Source organism: Pteropus vampyrus, unplaced genomic scaffold, assembly GCF_000151845.1.
Source record: "Pteropus vampyrus isolate Shadow unplaced genomic scaffold, Pvam_2.0 Scaffold493, whole genome shotgun sequence".
Taxonomy (NCBI): Eukaryota; Metazoa; Chordata; class Mammalia; order Chiroptera; family Pteropodidae; genus Pteropus; species Pteropus vampyrus.
The window spans coordinates 268,984-294,202 of record NW_011889274.1 but is presented as its reverse complement, the minus strand read 5'-3'; the positions used below and the strand labels follow the sequence as shown (position 1 = coordinate 294,202).

Here is a 25,219-nt window from a genome sequence, read left to right as displayed (position 1 = left end):
ATTTTCTCCACCCCCCATTCGGTAATGGCAGCTAGTCACGTGCTCTGCCGCGTAACCACACCTCTGCCCCTCAGAGCAATGTCAAGCGGTCACGTGTGATAGCAACAGATCACGTGGCTGCCATCGCCCCTCCGCCCCTTCCCCTCTGCGCATGAGTAGTTGGTCACGTTCCCCGAACGTCCGGCGTTCGCCCCGCCCCTACCCCCGCCCGCGGGTTTCCGCGCGCCTCTTTGGCAGCTGGTCACATGGTGAGGGTGGGGGGTAAGGGGGCCGCTCTAGCCTGCGGCCTGTGTCTATGGTCTGGCCCATAGGGTCCAGCTGCCCCCGACAGAGTTCAAGTGTATGGCGCCGCAGGAACCGTCTCCGGGGCCCCGATAACGGGCCGCCCCCGCAGCTCCCGGCACGGGGTGAAGTAAGTGCAGCCCCTTCCCAGGAATGGAGACCATTCTCGTCCACCATGGCTTCCTACGCGAGCTAGTTATGGAAGGGTCGCTCGAGGGCGGGAAGTGGGATAGGGTGTAATCTGGTCCTTTGTGGTCGTACGGAGATGTAATTTTAGGTCACGAAGGTGTAGGGTCTTCGATGCAGGGGGTGTGTCGTGTGGGATCTCCCTTGTGCGAGGCGCGACGGTCCCAAAGGAAAAGGCATTTTTTATTCTAGGGCCTCACGTGACTGAAGGGGTTGGGGTTACGAGTCTTTGTGTTACCTGACGGGCCGGCCTCATGGGAGATTGGAGAAGGGACGGGATGCTGTTGTTGTCTTTATAATGTCTTTTGTGGGAGTAACTTTGTTGCTGCAGGCTCATACTATCAGGACTCTGGAAAGGAATTTCGGTGATAGGAGTCTCTGTGATTGCAGGGTCTCCTTTGATCTGAGAATGGCTACCCCTCGATATGAGCCAGTGGCTGAGATTGGTGTTGGTGCCTATGGAACGGTGTACAAGGCCCGTGATCCCCACAGTGGCCACTTTGTCGCCCTCAAGAGCGTGAGAGTTCCCAATGGAGGTGCTGGAGGGGGCCTTCCCATCAGCACAGTTCGTGAGGTTGCTTTACTGAGGCGGCTGGAGGCTTTTGAGCATCCCAATGTTGTCCGGTGAGAAGATGGAGGGTCGGGGGTGGGTAGTAAAAGGGAAAAGATAACCTATAGGTGGGGAACGGTGGTCAGGAGAGAAGTGGGGACAAAGAGGAAATAGGGGAGGCCTTATTGAGGCCAAAGGGGATTGATCAGAGAATGACCATTTGTTTTGGCTAGGCTGATGGATGTCTGTGCCACAGCCCGAACTGACCGGGAAACCAAAGTGACCCTGGTGTTTGAGCATGTGGACCAAGACCTAAGGACGTATCTGGATAAGGCACCCCCACCAGGCTTGCCAGTGGAGACCATCAAGGTGAGTGGGGTGGGCAGATGCTGAGAGGTGGTACATTGGGACCTTTGTAGTAGAAGCTGTTGTGATTTCAGGTATGGTGCCTAGTCTCCAGTTCTATACCCCCTCCTTCCAAACCAGGATCTGATGCGCCAGTTTCTAAGAGGCCTAGATTTCCTTCATGCCAACTGCATTGTTCACCGGGACCTAAAGCCAGAGAACATTCTGGTGACAAGTGGTGGGACAGTCAAGCTGGCTGACTTTGGCCTGGCCAGAATCTACAGCTACCAGATGGCACTTACACCTGTGGTCAGTAGAAAGCTGATAGTCAAAATGGGTTCTGGTTGGGGGTAGGAGAGCAATTGCACGTAACAGTTGAGAACGTATGTGCTTTGTGACTTCAGTTAAGCAGTTTGTGCTTTATGGGAACCCGTAGGGCTCTTTTCCGCTCTTAATCCTTTTAGGTTGTTACACTCTGGTACCGTGCTCCAGAAGTTCTTCTGCAGTCTACGTATGCAACACCTGTGGACTTGTGGAGTGTTGGCTGTATCTTCGCTGAGATGTTTCGTCGAAAGTATGGGACTCAAGTATCCTGAACTATATTGAATATCCCAAATCTCTTATTCATAAACCACATCCCTACCCTGCCCATTCTTTCACTTGAGTATTACTGACCACCTTGTCCATAACCAGAAGCTCTGAAATGTCCTGGAGTTAGGAACTTATCTCTTTAGTAGCTATACCCTTTGTTTTTTAGCCACTAATCAATAATCATTCTACTACCATATCTTTGAAAATACCTTAGGCCTCTCTTCTGTGTCTTTTCACTTTAGGCCTCTCTTCTGCGGAAATTCTGAAGCTGACCAGTTAGGCAAAATCTTTGAGTAAGTGACTGGCAAGGGGGAAGAAATTTCCCTGAGTCTTTTTCTTTCTGCTGAGCTCTGGATGGCAACTGGCTCTGCCCCTGGAGATGGGGGCTGGAGAAGAACAACCCGCACCACCCCCCACCCCCCGACCAGAGTTCTCCTGTTCTCCATAGCTTGATTGGGCTGCCCCCAGAGGATGACTGGCCCCGAGATGTCTCTCTACCCCGGGGAGCCTTTTCCCCCAGAGGGCCCCGTCCAGTGCAGTCGGTGGTACCTGAGATGGAGGAGTCTGGAGCACAGCTGCTGCTGGTACTTGGTTTGGGAATGGGCACAGGGTGTGATTGGGGTAAAAATGGAGCAGTAGAAAAGGGACCCAAACCATCATGGTTCCTGAGACTCAGTGGATGGGCTAGTCTTTATTGCTGCTACAAATGGCCATCTACAAAGAGGGATGTAGAACATAGCCATTCCTTGGTATTATTGGGAGTGAGCAAAAGTCATGTTTATCTTCATGATTTTCTGACCTTTGTCTCCTTTCTCAGGAGATGCTGACTTTTAACCCACACAAGCGAATCTCTGCCTTCCGAGCCCTGCAGCATTCTTATCTACAAAAGGCAGAAGGTAACCCAGAGTGAGCAACAGAGTGGGTGCAACAGAACCAAGAGAAGAGAAGCTGTCATTTGCCCCCCTTTGAACACTTGAATGGAGAGCCCCCACTGAGAAAGCAGGCACTCTGTGCCTTTTAATCACTGAGGCTGTGGAGATGCTGCCTCCAACTTTTTACAGAGAATATCTTGCTGCCTTAATGACATTCCCCTCTCCTCTTCTTTTGAGGCTTATCTTTCTCCTGCCCCCCTACTTCCTTATAGCAAGGGGTATGCATGTCCCTTATTCTCCCCTTCCCTACCTTGATATAGGGATCCTTTTTTTATACGGAAAAAAAAACAAAACAAAACAAAGAAATATGGTCTTTTTTTTAATGTTTCTTCCTCTGATTGGCTTTGCCACTTGGGGATTTGGAAAAATCATCTGTAAGATGGACTTCCCTGCAGAATTATAAAGATTCTCCTTAGGTCACAAGGTCTGCATAGGCAGTGGAGCCTCTCAACTGGCAAGAGAAGATAAGACATTTAAGTTGCTCCTTGAATATGGAATATAAATGGCTTTTATTTTTATAACTTCTCCAAACTGGGTCCTGCTTATTAAAAGAAAGTTCTTCATGGTTTTCTCCCTGGCTCTGTCCCTGATTTCCTTTTGGAGCCAGGCCACAATGTGTTGCGGTGGTCTAGCATGGGAAGGGAGAAAAGGGGAGACAGCCAGGAATAACTCCAGCCCCCCATCCCATCTCATGCATTCCCAGGAGCTTCCCATATCCACTCAGAGCGAGTGAGGAAGTTTTTCTTTATTCCTTATAAGCTTGCTCCCACTAAAACATCTTAAGGCAGAAAGCCTTGCTATTCATCTTCAAGGAATGGCAAAGGGCCTTTTTCTCAAATAAAAAAGGTGACCCTTGAATTTCCCTAAGGGAGAACGAGAAAGCTTAGGTAGAACAGAAGAGCAGTCAGAAGGATCTAAAGTCTCATAGAAAGGCACTGGGGTTGGCTCGAGGATCCTTCTGATTCCGAAATCTCATTGCTAGCCAGACACCAAGGATCTGTAGAAGCAAAGGGAAAGAGATAAGTGCCAATTCTGAATCTCTGGGGCCATGACTTATAGTTATAGGGAAATGGCATATATGAGGGAACTGGAGAATGTTACCTCTGTAAAGCTGAAAAAGAGTCCAACACCTCCCAGGATTTTCAGGGCTTCATCTGAATGCTTAAGAAACTTTTCTCCACACATCTGGCATGTGGGGCTCTGACTCTTGCAGATCTAGGATAAAACATGTATGTGTATACTTGAAGGATACAGAGTTGCTAAGCTGCCCTATCCCAATACCTATGGTGAATGGCCCTAAAAGTTTACTAGATCAGTATCCTACAGACTGAAATCTTACTTAGCTAATTCTCTAGCCTCTGTATCCATCCCCCCTCCTCCCACCAGCACACAGTTCCAATACAAGAGAGCTACTAGAGAGAGGCAACCATATTCAAATTCAAATCTGCCAATTTGGGCATTTTCCTACTTCCCCCTTCTCTGCCAACTTACTGCAGTGCAGAAAGCATAATCTTGTTGATACAGGGTTGTGAGGTTGAATAAGCCACAACAATCAAAACTTCTTTCCAGTTCATGCCGGGTCTTGTTGCTCATGACCCACCAAGAAGCATTGATAACATCTGTCTGGAGGATATATAGGCAGAAGGAAATTATTTAATGCTGCCAACCTTAAGAATTCCCCTGAAATCTGTTCTCATTTCGATTGTTTCATTTTGCCTAGTCCAGCAAAGGAAGCCAACATCTCTCAGAAAAAAAAAAAAAGAAATCACAATTATACACACACAATGATAAGTATCCATGTCAGGTTGTCCTAGATCATCCTCTTGGAAAATGAGCCACACATCCCAGAAAAAGCAAATAGCTCAAGAATCTGGACATAGTAGACCTAAGAATGATCTTTGGGACCAGACATAGGAAGGAGTTAGAGGTTATGAAGAGGAAAAAAAGTACTTCAAAGGGCATCCTCTTACCTGTTTGCTTCGGTTAATAGCCAGACATGACCAAGAGATTCCAAACTGGAACATGAAGACTAAACCAAGGATGATCATATACTGAGAGGAAGAGTTATGGGGAAAAACGGTCTAGATTCCTTTATGTTCCACCAGTAACAACCATCTGATCTCATCTAGTCATAGAACTTAAACAACTATGTCACTTAAAAACAATAAAAACAGCTCTTGTTTCATAGAGCAGGACAAGGAGACGTTCCCAAGATTGCTGGTCTAATTTCTAACCAGCTCACTCAGCCCTCCCGACAACCTTGATGTCCCCATCCTTCAGTTCAGGATACAAAGAATAGCAGTACTTGGTGGTGGTTGACAGCACCCACCAGCCCAGCCACAGCGATGAGAAGAAGGAAGACTCCCACAGCAATGACTCCTCCGATGATATGGATGCTGGACACCAGACCCAGGCCCTTACCCCACGCAGCAACTCCAATGAGCAACAAGCCTACCAGCTACAGGAAATAGAAAAGCAGGAGACATCTCAGAATTTTAGTGTGCAGCACAGCCAAAGAACATACAGGGCACCCGGAACAACAACAAAAAAAGAATTGAGTTGTGTGTACATGAGGGAGAGGAGGTGTTAAGGGGACCTGGAGCATCCCTGGGCACTCCTCCCATCCGAGGTCAGAATGGCTGGGATGGCAGGGGGGAGGTGGCAGGGATAGTAATTTTTGAATATAAAAACCGAACCTTTAGCTTCGTCCATCACTTCTCTTTTGGGAGAAACTGAAGTTCACAAGAAGAAGGGATGGGCCTTTGTGCCTACAGTCCCAGTTCATTCTCCCCACCCCCAAACTAACCCTCTGATCACCGGAAGTCTCCCCTCTTCCCACGGAAGTCCCGAGGAATTCCTCTTTGCCGGAAGTTCCCGGGAATCTTCCCGGAACCCCCAGTACACCCCCTCCCCACCGGAAGTCCCCTAGAGATTCTCCGCACTCGCCTTTCCTCGTAGCTTTCCCCACCTCCAAAACCTCACCATGTACACCACGTTGAGCGCGCACAGCGCATTCTTGGAGCAGGCAAAGCCGCCGCAAACCATCTCCCCAGCTATGGGGACCCAAAAGGTCCCAAGCACTTGGGGAGAGGGTCTTAGGGCTGTCTTCTTGGACCCGGACAGCTTCTGTCTCTTTAAATCTAGTCCAGCCAAACCCAATTCTCTGCGCCTGCACCGTCCCACCCCTGCCTCTAGATTGGCAAAACTCAGGGCTAATCCAGGACGGTGATGGACTGAACGCCAATCAATCTGCATTGCGTCACTAACCCGCCTCCCGGGTTCTTTATAGGATGAAACTTAAAACTGGAGGCAGGGCTTGCAGAGATTCTCTTAGGGATCAGAGCCTAAACTTCAAAACCCCGGATTGAAAGCGGAGTTTTCCGTGGCCGCAGCTGGAGGAGGTTCTGGTTGATGAGAAAGTGCGGCTTCGCGGGCAAGGCAAGAGAAGGGCCCTCCCCTCGAGGGAGCGCCCTTCCCCTCCGCTTTCCCACTTGTCCTGCAGTGACCTCATGATGACGCCAATGTATGTTGTTCTTGCGTCACACTCGAGAACACCCAGAGGAACAAAAATATTGAGCTATTTAGCCTGACCACAGAGGCCACCGGTTGGGCACAGTAAAACTGAGCAAGTCCTCAGGCCTCACACATTTGCAAGTATGTCTAACTAGTACACGTCCTGTTCCATATCCCCTCTTAACGAGTGTCAATATGCTAGAAATTAAATGTGAAAAACAGTAGCCTCCGTTGGTGCATTCTTATAATCAGAAGACCTAGATCTATATTTTCGTAAGGGACAAAGCCACAGATACAGACATGGGTGTGCCGGATGTCTTCAGAATAAATGCCTGATCCAGGGCTTGCAAAAAATGACAAAAGGAGGGGTCTGGAATATGAATAAATCTGACGAGAAGGAGGAGTCTCCACATTTTCACTGTAGGGTGGGCATCATGGTTAATCAACATATGTTTATTATTGAATAAATGCTTTGACACACTACCTTTGTGTGTAACCTTTGGTCAGTTAATTAAACACTCTGTGCCCGTTTTCTTATCTGTAAAATGGGGATAAATAACAAAACACCTACCTCTTGGATTGTTATGAGAATTAAATGATTGGGACAGTACCAGGCACATAGTAAACACTCAATGTTAGTTATTATTGTTTGGACTATTTTTCATTTTCTAGCAAGTAATCTCAACCTCAATTCTCTTATCTCCAACTACAGAACTATTCACATAGTTATAATCTCCTGTCCTTCATAAATTAATATCAAAAAACATACAGGAGAAGAGACATTTGGCAGAGCTAGAAAGGTCTGAGTCCTGAAACAAAGTGATTAGGTCAAACTACCATTTCCTCCTCATCCCCTGTGCATATTCATTCTGTCCTTCAATTCTTCATCCACCCTCTTATCTGTCAGGCCCTAAATCCAGGGCAAGACAATAGCATTAGGGATTAAAGGGACTGATTGTCAAGCATCTTTGTTGAGTTGTGTAATGAAAAGAGTATCGGAATTATAATCAGAAGACCTAGATCCATATTTTTGTTTCATGCTACTGGCCTCTCTGAGCTTCAGTTTCCTTTGCAGACTAGGGATAATAACCTTACCCCTCAGGCCTGTCATGAAGATGATACATATGAAGGTGTGTTGTAAACTGTTGTTTTATAGACACGTTAATTATTATGGATGTAATTGAAGATAGAGCATGGTGGTTTTGTCTGGTTATATGTTACTGTCCTCTATAACCTGTTTTCTCCAGGAGATGGTTACAGTGGGATAGCTGACTGAGGAAAAGTTACATTGCAAGATATAATTACGCAAGCTCTTTGGATGTGTAGAGTGGGTGGTGAGTACAATTGTAAACTGTACTACAGGGCTATAAGAGTGACAAGCCAAGTGTATATAGATTCTTGTGAGAGTTTCAGACCGAACACAAGTCTATAGGTCACCAAGAGTTTAGGATTGCACTTGGGATCTGGCTTGCCGCATTCTCCCGGCACCAACACTCATCTTAATTAGCCACCTCCCACAGGAGGCCCTAGGGTGCTTGTTAAGGTCTCGACATCCACCTGGCTGGAGAATCATAGCAGAACCTGGCTGGCAGAGCTGATGGGCCAACACTAGAGGGGGTGGGAGGTACAGGAGGTAGTGCTGTCCCAGGCTGTGGGTTTGAAACTCACCAGTCAGGAAGTGAGGCCTACAGACGGAAGCCGGGCAGGGGCGGGGAGTTCTGGGGCACAGCAGAAGGGGCCTTCTGGGGTTTGGGGGCTACAGGGCCATGGGCTTCAGGACTAGAGGCTGTTGTTAGCCTGGCCAGACAGGTCTGGGCAACATGCTTGCCCAGAGGCAGCTGGCTGTAGCTGCAGTGAGAGCAGAAGTCAAACGACATGAGGTGGCCAAGCAAGCTCTAAGCCGCCTCAGGAAACTGGCAGAGAAGGTGGGTGACCCGGAACTTCGAGACAGCATCCAGGCCTCACTGAACAGCATACGAGGTAAGAGAAGAGTTGGCTCCAAGTTAGGTGTATTGGGGACCAGCAAGGGCATAGAAGGATTTGCCAGGTCATACATCATTTCCCAATCAGCCACTTCCTAGTCCCCAAGATGGGGCTGGGACTGGGGGGAAGAATACATTTGGAAAGGATGGAAAAATACATGGGAGGTGTCATGGACTCTTTCCCCAACTCTGATCCTTCTCCCAGGGGATCAAAATACAGGTCACTGCTGAGATGACTTTCTTGGCAATGGAGAAATGGGTGAGCATGAGGAAGACAGGTCGTGACAGACCCATGGTAGACTCGAACCCTGCCTGGGGAATCTGGGGCAGGAAACAGTCTGGGGCAGGAGGTTCTGGGACTGGATAATATGTTCATTCCCAGGACCCACAAAGGATCAGTGACCTCTTGTTCTCCAGCTGTAGAGAGAAACACACACACATACATACATACACACACATTGAAATGCACCACGCAGAGACTCTCAGGCTCCCAGGCACACACTCACACAGCATGCTCATGCCCTCAAAGTGCAGAGAAGTCCCCAGGATTCTTCTCGGTCTCCTCTCCTCCCCATGCTCCTGTTCCTGTCTTCCCCCCACACACCTTCCGCTCTACCTCCTTAGTGCCATTAGAGCAAGTGATGACAACACAGGGAGGAAGTGCTGCCATGGCAACACCAGCCGCCACATCCTCCTGCCCACCCCAGCCCTCAATCCTGTGGTGGGGCCCCGGCAGGAACAGCTCATCCATCCACAAGGCCCCACCACTAAGGAACTGATGGAACTGGATATTGTTTCTGGCCTGCTCTCATCTTACTCACCTCTGAGGTGGCAAAGAGCTAGCAAAAGCAGGCTACTTCGCTCATGAAAACTGTCTGGGAGAAGCATATCTTCCATCATATCCTGGTCTCTCCCAGCCTCTCCATTCTTAGCTGCCTACCTGTGAGTGGAGGGTGGAAACAGTCAAGAGATCATTCCTTCCGTAAAGGATACCTCCTGCCAGATCTCTATGATGGTAAAGACCACCAGAACATAACTTGGGGGGAAGGAACAGTTTGGTTCAGGCTGTAAAGGGAACAGGCTGAACATCTTCCCATTGTCCCTCTGAGGCTAGTGCCCCTCTTACCTCCTGTCCCCCAACCTTTGCCAAGAACTACAGCTGATGCCTTCCCTACAGCCTTATTGGTAGGAAAGGCAGACCTAGGAGGAGTGGCCCCATGGAGCCTCATAGGGAGGAACTCCAAGCCCCACCCCTGTAGAAAAAAAGGTGGAGGGCAGATAAAAATTTAGATCCAGGTAGAAGAGCTTTGCTTACTTAGCTCTGGAAAAGGAGGGAGTGAAGAAATCTCTGAGAAGACTCTTCATAAGTGATTTGTTCCACTCTTTCCCTAAGAGTCAGGATTCTGCTCCCATTGTATATAAAGGAAAACTGAGACCAACAATGGAAGGAAGAAAAATTAAGCCAGAATCAACAAGTCTCTACTCTCTCTTTCAGAAAAAACTACAAAAGGGTCTTTTGTCTTGGGGATGGTGTCATCCATCTACACAAGGGGGGCAGGGGGTGGAGTGGGGGGACGGGGAAGAGAGGCTGCTGACCTGGGGACAGGCCCCCAGAGGCATTGAGTACAGGTCTTGAGGAGAACAAAGGGCACCCAGCATCCTGGTACCGTCCCCCACTCTCACCCCCTACCAGGCCGAGTGCACCGCAGGCTCCTGCCTCCAAGAGCCGCCCACGACAGCACTATTATAGTCTCGGCTGCGTCAGGAGGATGGGACGCCAAATTAGGGGAATGCTGAGACTATCCGAGTCCAGGGGAGGGGTCTCCAAGGCTGCCGGGAGGCCTTCTCTACTCTCATCCCACCCCTGCTGGGTCTCAGCCTCAGTTCTCCATGGGCCTAACCCCTTCATCCTTCACCTTAGATTGGAAGACAGTGAGCCTTGAACCCCAGGGTCTCTACAGGAGTGAGAGATACAGAGCAGCCATTTTCCATTCTATCTCCTCTTTAACCTTCTAAAAGAGCCCCACCCCGAAAACCTCAGGAGACTGAATGGGAACCCAAAAGAATCCAGCTCCAACTGCCTCAACTGAGTTGTTCCTTATATTGGGGGCTTTAAATACCCCACATGTGGGTAACCAGGTGTGAGGGTAGTGCCTCCTTGAACCCCAAGTCTCATGGCAGACCCCCACCACTACCTCCACACACACTAATCCCTCCTCTCCGCTTATCCCTGCTGTTTCTGAGGCACTCTTGGAGCTACAGTTGCTATGGAGACCAGATGCATTTTGGTATGGGGGGGTTGTCAGTATGTAGACATATTCCTCTCCTTCCACCTTGGGCTGGAGCCTTTGATTCACTTGTTGGCCTGGGCTCCTCAGAGCCCCCAGATCTCTCGCTGCCTGAGGCATCCCCCTCCTTCCTATCCTTCTAAGTTCCATGTTTGTCTCCATCCCCTGGGAACATTTTCCAAGTTCACTTTGGGACAGTTGAATTCAAGTCGTGGCCCCATCAATGTACTGCGTGTGGGGGGTGGAGGTGGGTGAGGGGCTTGGGTCATGGGAATGGAATATGTGCAAGTACCTAGGGGAGACATGGGGTCCTGGGAAAGGGATTTCAGGGTTCTCTTTCCACTTCAGCTTCCCAGAATTGGCAGTGCCCACGAATTTGCTCCGTTTTTGCCGCGGACTGTCCACCCATAACTAATTTTTACCCTTGTTCCTAAATGCCACACTCAGCAATCGTGCTCCCTAATTGTGTTATGCTAGGGGAGGGGGCTAGATTGTTGGAGTAGGTGAGTCCAAGTTCCAGGAAATCCAGTCCAGGGTTTGGGAGGAAAATCCAGTCCTGGATTTTGAACCGCCTTCGCTCACAGCCTTGCTGGTGGAGAGAAGGTGGGGAGCGGGGGGGAAGAGAGATAGGGTAGGGGGCGGGGGCCGCCTCCTCATCAATGTTGGGGAGCGCCCGGACACAGCGCGCATCCGGACAGAGCCAAGCCCCGGCGAGCCCCCCGGACCCTTCGCCAGGATCTCACGCCCCTCCCCTCCCAGACCCCAGACCTGTGGGTTCCCACCCCCTCTGGCTTCCCTCCTTCCTCCCCCGCCGGCGCTTGTATCTCCATCCCCAGCATCCTCCCCGCGCCCCTGCGAATCCCCCGCACGACCGGCCCCATTAGCTTCCCACCCTCCTAAAACACCCCTCGCCGACCCCCATCCGCAGCCCCTGTCCCTTGAGTCCAATTCCCCGCCCCTGCCTCCCCCGCACTGGTTCCTCTTCTCTCCCAGCCTCGGGTCCCCCTTTTCTGCCCCCTTTTCCTCTTTCTCCCTTATTTGCCCCCACTACAGTCTTCCTCATCCTCCCCTACTCATCTCAGCGCCCCCACCCAAGCCGGGGTGCACGGTCCGGCGCGCCTCCCTGGAGCAGCACCAAGGTCCCGGGGCTCCAACGGGGTGGGGGCGCAGGGCGGGGAGCATGGGGAGGGGACGCCCCGTGTGATGGGAGGGGGGCGCAAGCGGAGGCGGCGGAGGCGGCGGCGACAGCGGAGCCGGGCCGGGGGCTCAGCGGGGTCCGGGGGCTGGGGGCAGCGAGCAGGGCGGCCCCATGGCCGGGCCCCCCTGAGGCAGTCCGGGGGAGTCCCCTCCCCTCCCCAGCTCTGGGGTCTCTGGGCCCCATGAGCCGGGGCGCGGGCGCGCTTCAGCGCCGGACAACGACCTACCTCATCTCGCTGACCCTGGTCAAGCTCGAGTCGGTGCCTCCGCCGCCGCCTTCTCCGTCTGTGGCCACAGCAGGCACCCCCGGGACCAGAGGTGCAGAGACCGGGGATCCTGGCAGCCCCCGAGGCGCTGAGGAGCCGGGCAAGAAGCGGCACGAGCGTCTCTTCCACCGGCAGGATGCGCTGTGGATCAGCACAAGCAGCGCGGGCGCTGGGGGCACCGAGCCCCCCGCCCTGTCCCCAGCTCCGGCCAGTCCGGCCCGCCCCGTCTCCCCCGCTCCCGGCCGCCGCTTGTCCCTCTGGGCCGCCCCTCCTGGCCCCCCGCTCTCCGGGGGACTGAGCCCCGACCCCAAGCCTGGGGGCGCCCCTACCTCCTCCCGGCGCCCCCTGCTCAGTAGCCCGAGCTGGGGGGGCCCGGAACCCGAAGGCAGGGCGTGCGGCGGCGTCCCTGGCTCGTCCTCCCCGCACCCTGGCACCGGCAGCCGGAGGCTTAAGGTGGCGCCTCCTCCACCCGCTCCCAAGCCTTGCAAGACCGTGACCACGAGTGGCGTCAAGGCCGGCGGGGGCAAAGGCGCGGGTAGCCGCCTGTCATGGCCCGAAAGCGAGGGCAAACCCAGGGTCAAGGGGTCAAAGAGCAGCGCTGGGACTGGAGCTTCTGCTGCTGCTGCCGCCGCCGCCGCTGTCGCCGGGGCAGGGGGAGCCGCAGCCACGACCTCTGCTGGGGTCGGGGCTGGACCGGGAGCCCGAGGGAAGCTGTCCCCTAGGAAAGGCAAGAGTAAGACCTTGGACAACAGTGACTTGCACCCGGGACCGCCTTCCAGCTCTCCTCCACCGCTAACCGTCCCAGCACCCCCGGCTCCAGACACTTCTGTCACCGCCGCTTCCGCGCAGCCAACTGGGCCTGCACCTCCAATCACTCTGGAGCCTCCAGCTCCGGGGTTGAAACGGGGCCGGGAGGGGGGCCGAGCATCCACTCGAGATCGCAAAATGCTTAAGTTTATCAGCGGCATCTTCACCAAGAGCACAGGGGGGCCTCCTGGCTCCGGGCCCCCTCCTGGACCCCCGGGCCTGTCTTCTGGCAGCGGGTCCAAGGAGCTGCTGGGCGCAGAGCTCCGCACCTCCCCTAGTGAGTAGGACCAGGGCCTGAGAACGGGAGGGGAGGGCACCTGGAATGCTTAGCTTGGGGTGGGGGAGCCATGTGCAGAAGTAAACTAGAGAAGCTTCTCTTTTGGGTGGGCAGAGGAACAAGGCTCACTTCTGCCAAGGATTGGGGTAAAGAATAAGAGGTCCTGATGGGGGGTGGGGGGTGAGTAGTTACATTGTGCGACATGAGAGATGACTTGATTTCAAAAGGACTCAGAAAGACTCAGAGCTTTCTGGGAAAATAATGCCCTTGGTCAGAGTAAATAAGAAATTGCTCCCAGAGAAGCCCCAGACTCCACTTCCAGCTTCAGCTAGACTCGGGGAACATGGAAACAGGATTTTGCCTTGCCCAGAGGGACAGTGAAGGTGAAGGGAATAAGAAGCTTCAGCTTTTCCTGAGCTCTTGGGGCAAAGTGACATGAAAGTGACCTTGCAGGCAGCTCCTCGCCAGGGGCAGGTCTTCCCCTGAGCTGAGAGCAGGCAGCAGGCTAGTGAAGCAGTAGGGAGGGACTCTGTTTCTTTCCATGCAGTAAAGGCGGATTGGGCAGTACGGGAGTGCTTGTGGGCTGGATCATGCTGAATATTTGAATGTGAAGTGAGAGGGGGTGGATAGGAAGCTTCACTTCCCTACTGCCCACCCCAGCCCCAGAGTAGCGTTGAAACCCCCAGGGGGCTGACCGGGAGTGACTCAAGTGGGCGGAACTGCTGCAAAGGCAATTCTTACTCCCTGGAGTCTTAGGAGGGGGTACGGAAAAGGTAGTTGGTTTTGTTTTGGTTTTTTTTTTTTTTTTTTTTTCCCGGGGGTCTGTCTTTATTTCTTTTCTTCTAGAAGTGAGGCGGGGGACTCATGGTTCGGCTCACACTCCCGGAGGGGAGGCAGGTCCGGGAGGAGCGGGGGCGGTCCCGGGGTTTGGCTGCGGAGCGGGTGGGAGCAGATGGCTCCGGATCCCAGAGTTCCCGCCGCAGCTGCGGCGCCCCGGGAACGTCCGGCCAGTGTCAGGAGCGGGGGCTGGACTCGGCGGGCGGAAGGAGCATCCATCCACCCCCCTACTCCGCCAGGCCTGTGGCTTCTCTCGGCCAGGGAATGGAACCCTTCCCTACAGTTTTTTTGGAGGGTGATTTTGGGTAGGATTATGGGAGGGAGGCATAGAATATCTAAGCAGCATTCCTTGGACTGTGGAAAGGGGTCAGGGGCCATCGCGCCACTGACCTTGAAAAGGGGAAAGGATATCCCTCACCTCAGTTTCTCTTCTGTAAAATGGAAATTGAGGAAGACCTACTCCTTTCTGCGTCTTAGCCTCTCCTCCCAGGGTCTGCCCTGGGAATCAGACAGGCCGGTGGGGAGGAGACCCTTTTCTATTTTCCCCCATGACAGAGGGAAGAACCTGCTGTTGTCAGAGCTCTAGTCCTCCGGTCTGGGGCAGAGACCTACGTTTGAGGATGTGTTTTAAGGGAGATGCCAACTGAAGTATTTTCGTCTTGCTGGCTCCGTTGCTAAGCAACCACTGAGCGGCAGCAACAGCTGTAGGGAGAGCTGGCTGGGATGGGAGGACTGGGGACCACTCTCAAACCTGGCTTTTTCACACAACTCTCCAGCCCAGGCAGGGTCCTGAAGGTTAAGCAAAGCTGCAAAAGGAAGAGGGGTGGCTGAGGTTTGGGAGTCCTTCTCGGTCTGGAGCATCCCATCTTATGGCTCCTTTCCCATTACAGAGGCTGTGGTCAATAGCCAGGAATGGACTTTGAGCCGCTCCATTCCTGAACTGCGCCTGGTAGGTAACCCAGCTCTCTTGTCTGTAGGAAGGCTGTTCTCCTGTCCACTGCACTCTCAACTCTTTCCCTTTCTCCATCCCCTCTCTCTGAGAATGGGGAGTAGTTTTCCAGTTCTCCAGAGATTCTACCTTCATAGCACCTTCCTGGGGCTTGATACATTCTCACAACTTTTCTTCTCTAGTCTCTTTTTTCCTATTTGTCCATGGCTTCCCCTCATTTCTGGCATTGCTCCTTTAACCTTTCATGTTCTATTGTCTAGAACTGAGTAAAACTTTCCACTGTTTAGGGCTGTGATATGTACTGCCTCCCCCAGGCCCACCATACACACAGCTGCTAAGTTTTCTAAACAGCAAACACACACACACACGCACATGCACACGCACACACTCCGTACTGAGTTCCTAACATTCTTCAACTTGTGGTCCACTTTGAGCTTGGGATCATATCTTGGCACACTGCTGGCCGGATCCTCCTTAATGCTCTCTCCTGACCAACTGTCACCCAGGCCCTGAAGGACCCTCTTTGGATGATTTATTAAGTTCTCTGGAGTGTCCAGACCCAAGCATCTTGCCTCTTAATTCCCACAATCTCTGTTCCCTAACCTTGTTCTCAGGGTGTACTGGGCGACGCCAGGAGTGGGAAGTCATCACTCATCCATCGATTCCTGACCGGTTCATACCAGGTGCTGGAGAAGACAGAGAGTGAGTTCTCAGGAGCCATAGTAAACTAAGGATTGGGGTCAGGGATCCAGGATCAATGACTAGGCAGTGTGATCAATGACGAGGCAGGTATGGAGACCAGAGGGAAGGATGAGGCCATGATAGCTAAGGTAGAGGGAACATGGGGAGGTCTAGTGACCTGTGACTTCTGATCTACTACCATTTTCAACCCTTCTGGACAGGTGAGCAACACAAGAAAGAGATGTTGGTGGATGGACAGACTCATCTAGTGTTGATCCGAGAGGAAGCTGGGGCACCTGATGCCAAGGTGAGGAGTGAGGTTTGGAGTAGGCTGATTGGCTGGGATCAGCATTGGCCGAGGGAGAGGGCTCTGATTTCCCAGGTCTCCCTGGGAATAGTGCCTAGAGGAATGGACTTGTTTGACCCTCCATTTGCTCCCTCACCCCCCGCAAGTTCTCAGGCTGGGCAGATGCTGTGATCTTGGTCTTCAGCCTGGAGGATGAGAACAGTTTCCAGGCCGTGAGCCGTCTCCATGGGCAGCTGAGCTCCCTTCGGGGGGAGGGACGAGGAGGTCTCGCGCTGGCACTGGTGGGGACACAAGGTAAGGAGGGGCTGGGAAAGCACTGCTGATGGCCACTGGAATACTGCCCAACATTTGGAAGAACTTGGCAAGGTGTGGAAATGGATACTTGGTTTCCAGTTACCTTCTGGAAGAAGCCTGGTCTCTAGATAAGGGAGTCATTAAACCAACACAAACTTCCCAAAACCTGAGCAGAGAAAAGGGAACTCTTTAGAGAGGAAAGGAAAGCTATAGTAGTAGCTGTCCCCTCAGCTCATTCCTTTGAGATGTCACCTACCTTGTGTTCTCACACTGCCATTTCCCAGTGCCACCACCATGGGAAACACAAACTCTCAGGCCCTAATGCAGATAGAAAGCCTTTTCCATCTCTTAGCTACAGCTGGGTCAGGCTGACACCTTTCAAAGGTGTTTATCTAAAAACGAAGACTAAACACAAATGAAATGATGGAGAAAACACAGAAGGGCAGGAAACCTTTTAGTTCTCAAAGTGATTCAAAGGCACTCACACTCTCTCCCAGGGGTAGGAAAAGCCTTTTCTACTACCCACTTGTGTTGAGCTGGCAGGACTTTCTGTCTGGATGCCTATTCGGCAGGTGCCTGCTTCCACCTGTCGCTTGCCTCCTGGTTTCCCGCTGCAGAGTGAGCAGTCCACCTGTGGCATTCAACCTTTTCCTAGTTCACATGCCAGGAGTCCTCCCTTCAGGGTTCATTGGATTTGCAGGACAGGGTGATTATCACTAGTGAGTCTCAGCCATTTCAGACCTTGTCAGGAAGCTCCAGTGAACTCTGGAGTATTCTTTGAAGAGCCTATTCATACTGCAGCTGGGCATGTGGGCTGAGCCCAGCACTCAAAAAACACTCCATTCCACTGGGTCACAAGAGAGGTATTCTCTCCCGTGGGTCCAGCCTGGGACTAGAGCCCAAAGGAAAGGAAAGCAGGAAAAGTGAGAAAGGGGCCCCAATCCTGCTTGCTTCCTGTCCCCTCAGACAGGATCAGTGCTTCCTCCCCTCGGGTTGTGGGCGATGCTCGTGCCAGAGCTCTATGTGCAGATATGAAACGCTGCAGCTACTATGAGACTTGTGCAACCTATGGACTCAATGTGGACCGAGTCTTCCAGGAGGGTGAGTGTGGTGATCCCTGCACATGTGGGAAGCAGGGAGCTAGAGGCATGAGATATTCTTAGAGGTCTCATATCCAGGCCTCTCTCCATGAGGGGATAGATAGGACATTAGTCTGTGTGGGAGGAAGGAGGGATCAGAAAGGTCATAGAAGCTGTGCTTAATAGCCACAAGGTCTTTCTGGGCTGGAGGTGCCAGCAAGGCCACAGGTGGCATGAAGGCCACAGTGACAAGGAAGTTGGGGCCTATGTTATTTCTTGGGGATTTCTCAAAGCTGGGCATCAAAGGGTGTTCTTGGGTATCTGCCCTGCTCATGCTGCCTTTCCCTCCTCCTCCCTCAGTGGCCCAAAAGGTGGTGACCTTGCGCAAACAGCAACAGCTTCTGGCTGCCTGCAAATCTCTGCCCAGCTCCCCAAGCCACTCAGCTGCTTCCACTCCTGTAGCTGGGCAGGTGAGTTGGGGGTGTCAGGGTTCACAGACGGGCTGGTAAGATTCAGAGGAGTGGCCAGTGATCCAAGGACAGGTACAGAGTACCCAGTGAGATTGTGTGTATAGGGGGAGGCAGAGGGAAATGATAGTAATACCATTTGTAGAAAGTGCATTGGACTGGAAAGCAACAAGGTTTCAAACACTTTGCAATGTCCTTGAACAAGTCACCAAAATCTCCCAAGGTTGTCAGGAAAATTATGTCATAAAACTTGTGAAGTCAACATTTGTAAAATTTAAAGCACTGTGACAATGTCAGTGAGTTTTGTTATTAATGATAATGTAAATAAGTGGGGATGAGATCAAGAAATTTCTCGATTTTTCATAACTAGATGTAACTGTAGCTTGGTGGGGTGGGGGCATCTCAGCTGTTCTGACTTCTCCATCTGCCTCCAGGCTAGTAATGGGGGCCACACTAGCGACTACTCTTCTTCCCTCCCATCCTCACCCAATGTTGGTCACCGGGAGCTCCGAGCTGAGGCAGCTACAGTGGCTGGATTGAGCACGCCAGGGTCCCTGCACCGGGCAGCCAAGCGCCGGACCAGCCTTTTTGCGGTATTGGATATGCTGACCCTCCCCTCATCCTCCTGTCCGTTACCTGCCCATCTTCTCTGGTCCCTAGACCTCTCTGTTGGGCCTTTATTCATCTGTCTTCCATGTCCTTTTACCAGTGTATCCCTTCATCCTCTAACTGATGCCAATAACCATTCTAGAATCGTCGGGGCAGTGACTCTGAGAAGCGGAGCTTGGACAGTCGGGGAGAGACAACAGGGAGTGGGCGAGCTATCCCCATCAAACAGGTGGGTGGTCCAGGGGCTGAGGACAGGCTGGGGGTAGCTGATCTTAACTGACTTTTCCCTCACACGTCTCTTTTCATACTACAGAGCTTCCTACTAAAGCGAAGTGGCAACTCCTTGAACAAAGAATGGAAGAAGAAATATGTGACCCTGTCTAGTAACGGCTTCTTACTTTACCACCCCAGCATTAATGTGAGTGGCAGAGACTGGGTGGGCCATACTGGCTGGCCTTAGATTCCCTTCCAGCTCTATGAGTCTGTGCCTCTAACAATCACCAACATCATTTCTGGGAAGCTCTAATCCTATTCTCTTAAGTTTAGCAAGAAAGTTAAAAGATTAGGCACCTCCCATGTGCCCATGCTGGGGAGGGAAAGGTAAATATATCTCCCTGGGAACTTGCAGTCTAGTGGTGGAGCATGGAGAAAGGACCTCTACCTGGCAGGCCAATCAGGGAATGCTTTATGGAGACAATGCTGGGCCAAGTCTGTTGGGCTTATCCCATAGAAGCTCATCCCCACCCAGTCAGCTCCCAGAGCCCCCTTTCCAGTCCCTCTCTAGCCCATACTATTGGCCGGCTTCCTAGCACCACCAAGGACCCCAACTTTCCCTACACTCTCAATCCCTATGACCCTCCAGGATTACATCCACAGTACTCATGGCAAGGAGATGGATTTGCTACGAACAACAGTCAAAGTCCCTGGCAAGCGGCCCCCACGGGCCATCTCTGCTTTTGGCCCCTCAGCCAGCATCAATGGGCTGGTCAAGGACATGAGCACTGTCCAGATGGGTGAAGGCCCTGGTGAGTAGGGCTCATGACAAAGAGGTAGGAGAGTTGCCAGGGCTAGGGGAAAAGGAGGGGTAGTAGGGAAGTAGGGGCTGGGATTGGATAAGCAGGAAGGTGGGTGAGGGGCCACATGGGCATGCGGCCCAGAGACTGAGTGGCTCACTGGGATTTTATCTTCTTTCCTTTCCAACAGAAGCCACTACTCCCGCCCCAAGCCCAAGCCCCAGCCCCAGCTCCTTGCAGCCACCACCAGACCAGACATCCAAACACCTGCTGAAGCCAGACCGGAATTTGGCCCGAGCCCTCAGTACTGGTCAGTGAGGATCCATCCTCCATCCACTGTTTTCCAGATCCAAATGGGATGTGGGTGGGAAATGAAATTGAGAGGAAGCTCGGAGCCTGGAATCAATGCATGAGTAGACATATTGAGCATCTACTGGGTACCAGGCACCAAGCTCAGTCATACCCTGTTTATCATAATGGTTAAGACAGTGGGTTCTAGAGTTAAACTGCCTGAATTTGAATCTTGGCTTACCACTTAGGCAAGTTACTTGACCCCTCCATGCCTCAGTTTCTTCATGTATAAAATGGAGATAAGTTTCTACCTCAGAGGGTTGCTTTGAGGCTTAAACAAACTGAGAACATTGTCCAGCATGTAGTCAGCCATTGGTATTTGGAAATACAATATAAATTTATTATTTATTTATTTACTTAAAATAGCAAGTAACATTGTACCAAGTGATCCTCACAATAACTTTGTCAGGTCAAGGTTATTATCCCCATTTTAGGGATGAAGAAACTGAGGCTCAGAAGATTAAGCGACTTGCTCAAGGTCTCAAGGCCAGTAAGTGGCAGAGCCAGGATCTGAGTGCGGGTCTGACTTTAAACCACTCATCAGCTCACCTCCTCAGGAATCATTAAGGGGGACCTCCTGAAGTGGGACAGTTGAGGAGGGGGACTCTAAAATGCCAAAGCTAGTTCAGGAGAGGAAACAGGCTATGGAAAAATCAGGAAATCTGTGGAGGAAGCAACTGAGGCAACTGTATCCCTCCCCCTAAGACTGTACCCCATCTGGAGACTTGAGCCCCCTGAGTCGGGAACCCCCTCCTTCTCCCATGGTGAAGAAGCAGAGAAGGAAAAAATTGACAACACCATCCAAGACCGAAGGCTCAGCTGGGCAGGCTGAAGGTGAGGCCCTGGTGGGCAGTTGCACTCCCACCCTGGACCCTCACTCCCAACTCCAGATCCCTGGCCTAGTTCCTGCAAGAGGAAAAGTGCCTGAGCTGAGTGCTTGACTATCATTACCAATTTGCACATAATTTAGTGAAAAAATGGATGGATACCCTTCAGCCCTTGTCCTTCCTTCCATTGCCTTTTGCCCCAGTAGAACTCAGCCCCTATGCTCAATGACCCCCATAACTCTATGGCTCCTGCTTCCTCTCCTAATGACCCTCTAGTTCCTGTTCCTGCCTTCAACTCCATTTACCATCCCAGCCCCCAGAAGCTCCATGTCCCCCAGGGACTCAGCCCCTGACCTCAATGTCCACTACTGATTCCTTAACTCCTGGACTCTGTGACACCCCGCCCTTGTTCCCAGTAACTTCCCATGATAAAGTTCCCCTGACAGCCCTTGACCACAATGATCTTCACTCCTGCCCCCAGAGAAGCCCCCAGACCCTCGAGACCCTCTCTTGAACCCCAACTCCCCTCATCCCATGCCTGTGACCAACCTTCTGTCCTCTTTCCCAGTGTTTACTCAGATCATGACCATCCCTTCCCCTCCCAGAGACCCGGCTTTTCACTGGTCATGATAACTGGTCCCCACCGCCCCTGCTCTCTGCTGGGTGCTCAGACCCAGGTTCCAGATCTGCCTACTCTCATGGCTCTTGGCTTCTGCTCTACTCTGCTCTGGGGCCACTGACTTTAGTTCTGCTTTTTCTCCCCATCTGTCTGTCCTGCTTTGTCTCTGGCACTCTCTGTCACTCTCTCTCTCTCTCTGTCTCTCCATCTGCCACTTTATCTCCTTTCTTGGTCTCTTTCTCTGTTCTGCTCTCTATTCTATCTCTATCTCCTTCGCTTCGGGAAACCAGCCAAGCGCAAAATGTGGAAACTAAAATCCTTTGGTAGTTTAAGAAATATTTATAAAGCAGGTAACGAGCGGGAGCTGGGAGGGGCGCTCAGCTGGGGTGCAGAGGGGTGGGGGTGCCCCTGCCTTCCCCTGCATGTGCTTGGGCTTCCTGCTCTCCCCGACCCCTGCTTCCCCAGCCCGTTGTCTCAATCCCAGGGGCTTGGGATGGACATGAGGGAGGAAGGGTTCGGGGAAGGCGGCCTCTGTTTGAACTCTTTTCCTCATGACCGCATCCCATCCTCCCACCCAGAGGAAAACTTCGAGTTCTTGATCGTGTCCAGCACTGGTCAGACGTGGCACTTTGAGGCAGCCAGTTTTGAGGAGCGGGATGCCTGGGTCCAAGCAATTGAGAGTCAGATCCTAGCCAGTCTGCAATGCTGTGAAAGCAGCAAGGTCAAGGTAATGGAGGCGGGGGGCGTTTAAGGAGAGAAAGCAGAGGTGAGTGTCTGAGGAGTCCTGAGAGAGGCTCAGAGGGAGAGTCAATAATAACCCCCAACCCTTTCTGCAGCTACGCACAGACAGCCAAAGTGAAGCTGTGGCCATCCAGGCGATCCGGAACGCCAAGGGGAACTCCATTTGCGTGGACTGCGGGGCCCCCAGTGAGCGCAAGGGGGCAGTGGAGGGGCCTGGGAGGGAGTGTGGTTCGCTGAAGTTGGCGAATGCCCGGGTGCCCTTGCTGCTCAGGAGGGAGCCAACCTCTGCACTCCGTCCCCAGACCCCACGTGGGCCAGCTTGAACCTGGGGGCACTCATCTGCATCGAGTGTTCTGGCATTCACCGGAACCTGGGCACGCACCTGTCCCGCGTTCGCTCACTGGACTTGGACGACTGGCCGCGGGAGCTGACCCTGGTGCTGACAGCCATTGGCAACGATATGGCCAACCGTGTGTGGGAGAGCGACACGCGGGGCCGCTCTAAACCCACGCGGGACTCCTCGCGGTATGTGTGAAGTAACAGATGGTTTGTAGATGGTCTCCCGAGAGAGTCGCCTGTGTAGGGAGCAGGGGTCCTGGTTGGGGGTCCCGAGAACCCTTCCCATTGATCCCTGGTCTTATAGGGAGGAGCGTGAGTCATGGATTCGCGCCAAATACGAGCAGCTGCTGTTCCTGGCCCCGCTGGGCACTCCTGAGGAGCCGCTGGGCCGCCAGCTGTGGGCCGCTGTGCAAGCCCAGGACGTGGCCGCTGTTCTCTTGCTTCTGGCCCATGCGCGACACGGGCCGCTCGACACCAGCGTAGAGGACCCACAGCTTCGCTCCCCACTTCACCTGGCGGCGGAGCTCGCCCACGTTGTCATCACGCAGCTGCTGCTCTGGGTACGTTAGTGGGGAATGGGTAAAGGGGCCTTTGAGGGCTCCATCTCTGAAACGGCCAGGTTGGGGAAGCCTGGTATTCCCAAAGGGACCCTGGAAGTAGTCCTAGAAATCTTGGGAAGCGGCGCGAGGGTGGCCCCACATGGCTGCACAGTTAACACTGCCGTTTCTGCTCTACAGTACGGCGCGGATGTGGCTGCCCGCGACGCGCAGGGTCGCACGGCGCTGTTCTACGCCCGCCAGGCTGGAAGCCAGCTGTGCGCCGACATCCTCCTCCAGCATGGCTGCCCGGGGGAAGGCGGCAGCACAGCCACCACCCCCAGTGCGGCCACCACTCCCAGCATTACCGCCACGCCCAGCCCCCGCCGCCGGAGTAGCGCCGCCAGCATGGGCCGCGCCGACGCCCCGGTTGCGCTGGTATAGTTGTCCAGCGGGAGAGACACTCCCACTCCCCCACGGGCCGGGCACGACCGCACCGGGTGGACCGCTGGACAGATGCACCCACTCACCTTTCCACTCCGCACCCCGCCCCACGGGAGCACTTTTTCCCCCACTCTCCCCACGAGGGCACAGCCCCCACGCCTCCCAGAAGACACAAACTCACCTCCCGCTCTCCAGTAAGGCATGGAGACCCCTGCTCAACACGCCCCTTCTCCACTGTTTCCACACCGGGACTGCTCTGGGTCTACCCGCTCAGTGTTTGCGGAAAGGGATGCCCGCGCTGTGGTACCTGTTCCTGGGCACTTGGCTATGCCCGTTTGCGTCCCCTAAGGGCGGCGGAAAGACCCGGTCCTGCCTGTGCTCAACAAATCCCACAGGGGCGGGAGCACATACCCAGGCTGGCTCCTGGGGCAACGCCACCCCAGAGGGAGGGGTTAGTACATGGGAGTGCTAGCCCCAGGACTTGGGGCTAATACGCGGACTCCACCCCTTCCGTGCTGATCTCACTGCCTAGTGAAGGGGGAAGGGCAGCGAGGGGCAGGACCCCTGCTGCCTATGGGGGTAGAGGGGTCCCCAACCCTTTCCGTGAAAGGGACCATGAGGAGTGGAAATCAGGACGTCCCCCCACACCCACCCATGGATGGAAGCTAAAGGGCTGGGGGAGCCAAGAGCCTAGGTCCCTCCTCACTACCATCTTGGGAGGGAGAAGGGATAGAACAGGAGAGGGCTAAGGGGACTGGGGAGGGGCCTTGTAATTTATTGCTTTGTTCCCCAACAAAGGGGCGGGCGGGCAGGGACTTGGGGAGGGTGTTTCAGGGTAGGGGAACCAAGGGTGGGAAGAGGGTGGGGTGGGGTGGGGGTGCTCTCGGGTTGTGAGTGTCTGTGACTGTGACTGCGTACCTGTGACTGTGCAGCGCCCGTGGTGATCTGGGGTAGGGGGCACTCCTACAATGGGACCCCTCCCCCACTATTCTTCCTATCCAGCCCCTCCCTCCCACTGGAGCAGCTCCAGACCTACCCCTCAACCCCATGATCCCTCCCAGCCAGGGTAAGAGTATGTGAGGTGGCTGGGAGGGTTTCCAGGCCCCCTGCCCCATCCGCAGAAAGGCGGTAGTGGGGTGGACCTACCTGGCCCAGCCCTGCCTCTCTCAATCAACCCAGTCCTTGGGCTGTCTGTGTCAGTGGTTTCTTTTTTTTTTTTTTTTTTTTTCCTGGCTAAAATATTTTGCAAAGGACCAGGTGACTGGGGAGGGGAGAGGGCGGGGCAGGGGGGAATGCCCCCATCTCCTCTGAGGCAGGTGGTGTGAATCTTCAACAGCAATTAAAGAGGAAGTGATTTTGTCTAGGGGGTGAGCTGCTGGTCTGTTCTTGAAGAAGCCTGTCAGGGAATGGGGAACTGGAGGTGGGAGAAGGCCAGCAGAAGGTGCCTCCTGCTGGGGCTGCTGGCAGGGTGGTATCCAAGGGCACAGAGGTGATAGGTCTGATACTCCATCGTGTACTATAGCTCTGGGTTCATGTAGTGGAAGAAGACAGGCAGGTCAGAGCAGCAGTGGGGAATCAGGGAGCAGAGAAGTCACTGACTCCCAAGATGACCCCAGTTCTGTGAAGGACTTTGGGGCTTAGAGGAGAGGATGGGGAGGGGGCTGCTTGGAGATGTGAGAAGATGGGGTAGTTTTGGTCAAGAGTAGGAACTTGGAGTAAGACCTTAGTTTGAAACTGGGCCCTCCACTTCCCAGAGATGTTGCCTTGGGCAGGTTACTTGTAATGTGAACAATCTCCATTTAGTGGGCACTTGGTAAGGGCTCCGGCTCCTCCAGAGAAGACTGCCTCAGGCTAGCCTGCTCACCTTGAACACCGGGTACTAGAAGTCAAGCTTATTATAGTAGGGGTCC

General features: G+C 53.2%; 3 protein-coding genes and 1 long non-coding RNA gene across 8 annotated transcripts; 2 read left to right on the top strand and 2 right to left on the bottom strand.

Moving 5' to 3' along the window:
- Nucleotides 1-204: 204 nt before the first annotated feature.
- CDK4 (cyclin dependent kinase 4) lies at nt 205-3,404 on the top strand. Of its 2 annotated transcripts, XM_011382894.2 has the most exons (8): nt 315-412; nt 859-1,092; nt 1,252-1,387; nt 1,505-1,672; nt 1,828-1,937; nt 2,197-2,247; nt 2,403-2,538; nt 2,772-3,404. In XM_011382894.2, the coding sequence occupies exons 2-8, from the start codon at nt 878-880 to the stop codon at nt 2,862-2,864; spliced, it is 909 nt and encodes a 302-aa protein (XP_011381196.1). In that variant the 5' UTR covers nt 315-412; nt 859-877; the 3' UTR covers nt 2,865-3,404. The 2 variants fall into 2 exon arrangements, with proteins under 2 accessions (XP_023380524.1, XP_011381196.1); XM_023524756.1 differs by lacking the exon at nt 1,505-1,672 and having other exon boundaries at nt 205-412.
- Nucleotides 3,193-6,186, bottom strand: TSPAN31 (tetraspanin 31). Of its 2 annotated transcripts, none has more exons than XM_011382895.2 (6): nt 5,869-6,186; nt 5,177-5,344; nt 4,857-4,937; nt 4,378-4,509; nt 3,988-4,101; nt 3,193-3,883 (listed from the first exon to the last, which is right to left on the bottom strand). In XM_011382895.2, the coding sequence occupies exons 1-6, from the start codon at nt 6,139-6,141 to the stop codon at nt 3,809-3,811; spliced, it is 843 nt and encodes a 280-aa protein (XP_011381197.1). In that variant the 5' UTR covers nt 6,142-6,186; the 3' UTR covers nt 3,193-3,808. The 2 variants fall into 2 exon arrangements, with proteins under 2 accessions (XP_011381197.1, XP_023380525.1); XM_023524757.1 differs by lacking the exon at nt 5,869-6,186 and adding an exon at nt 5,583-5,768.
- A 1,729-nt stretch (nt 6,187-7,915) lies between these two features.
- Nucleotides 7,916-24,672, top strand: AGAP2 (ArfGAP with GTPase domain, ankyrin repeat and PH domain 2). 3 transcript variants are annotated; one of them, XM_011382893.2, is made up of 18 exons: nt 7,916-8,379; nt 14,944-15,002; nt 15,617-15,704; nt 15,905-15,990; nt 16,137-16,284; nt 17,251-17,385; nt 17,724-17,833; nt 18,265-18,423; nt 18,582-18,668; nt 18,753-18,857; nt 19,302-19,464; nt 19,643-19,762; nt 20,509-20,637; nt 21,828-21,976; nt 22,086-22,176; nt 22,293-22,515; nt 22,634-22,889; nt 23,067-24,672. In XM_011382893.2, the coding sequence occupies exons 1-18, from the start codon at nt 8,220-8,222 to the stop codon at nt 23,307-23,309; spliced, it is 2,511 nt and encodes an 836-aa protein (XP_011381195.1). In that variant the 5' UTR covers nt 7,916-8,219; the 3' UTR covers nt 23,310-24,672. The 3 variants fall into 3 exon arrangements, with proteins under 3 accessions (XP_011381195.1, XP_011381194.1, XP_023380523.1); XM_011382892.2 differs by lacking the exon at nt 7,916-8,379 and adding an exon at nt 10,736-13,216; XM_023524755.1 differs by lacking the exon at nt 7,916-8,379 and adding an exon at nt 13,291-13,989.
- Nucleotides 8,388-12,225, bottom strand: LOC111732800. The gene is made up of 3 exons (XR_002777713.1): nt 12,094-12,225; nt 9,203-9,321; nt 8,388-8,798 (listed from the first exon to the last, which is right to left on the bottom strand). It is a non-coding gene; the product is annotated as an uncharacterized LOC111732800 (long non-coding RNA).
- Nucleotides 24,673-25,219: the final 547 nt, after the last annotated feature.

Coding starts and splice junctions, on each gene's coding strand:
- AGAP2 (XM_011382892.2), top strand. CDS start 12,049: ATGAGCCGGGGCGCGGGCGCGCTTCAGCGCCGGACAACGACCTACCTC. Junction 19,763..20,508: donor GGCCCGAGCCCTCAGTACTG/GTCAGTGAGGAT, acceptor CCTCCCCCTAAG/ACTGTACCCCATCTGGAGAC. Junction 20,638..21,827: donor CTCAGCTGGGCAGGCTGAAG/GTGAGGCCCTGG, acceptor CCTCCCACCCAG/AGGAAAACTTCGAGTTCTTG.
- TSPAN31 (XM_011382895.2), bottom strand. CDS start 6,141: ATGCAGATTGATTGGCGTTCAGTCCATCACCGTCCTGGATTAGCCCTG. Junction 5,345..5,868: donor CGCTCAACGTGGTGTACATG/GTGAGGTTTTGG, acceptor TATTTCCTGTAG/CTGGTAGGCTTGTTGCTCAT. Junction 4,510..4,856: donor CTATTAACCGAAGCAAACAG/GTAAGAGGATGC, acceptor TATATCCTCCAG/ACAGATGTTATCAATGCTTC.
- CDK4 (XM_011382894.2), top strand. CDS start 878: ATGGCTACCCCTCGATATGAGCCAGTGGCTGAGATTGGTGTTGGTGCC. Junction 1,673..1,827: donor AGATGGCACTTACACCTGTG/GTCAGTAGAAAG, acceptor TAATCCTTTTAG/GTTGTTACACTCTGGTACCG. Junction 2,248..2,402: donor CAGTTAGGCAAAATCTTTGA/GTAAGTGACTGG, acceptor TGTTCTCCATAG/CTTGATTGGGCTGCCCCCAG.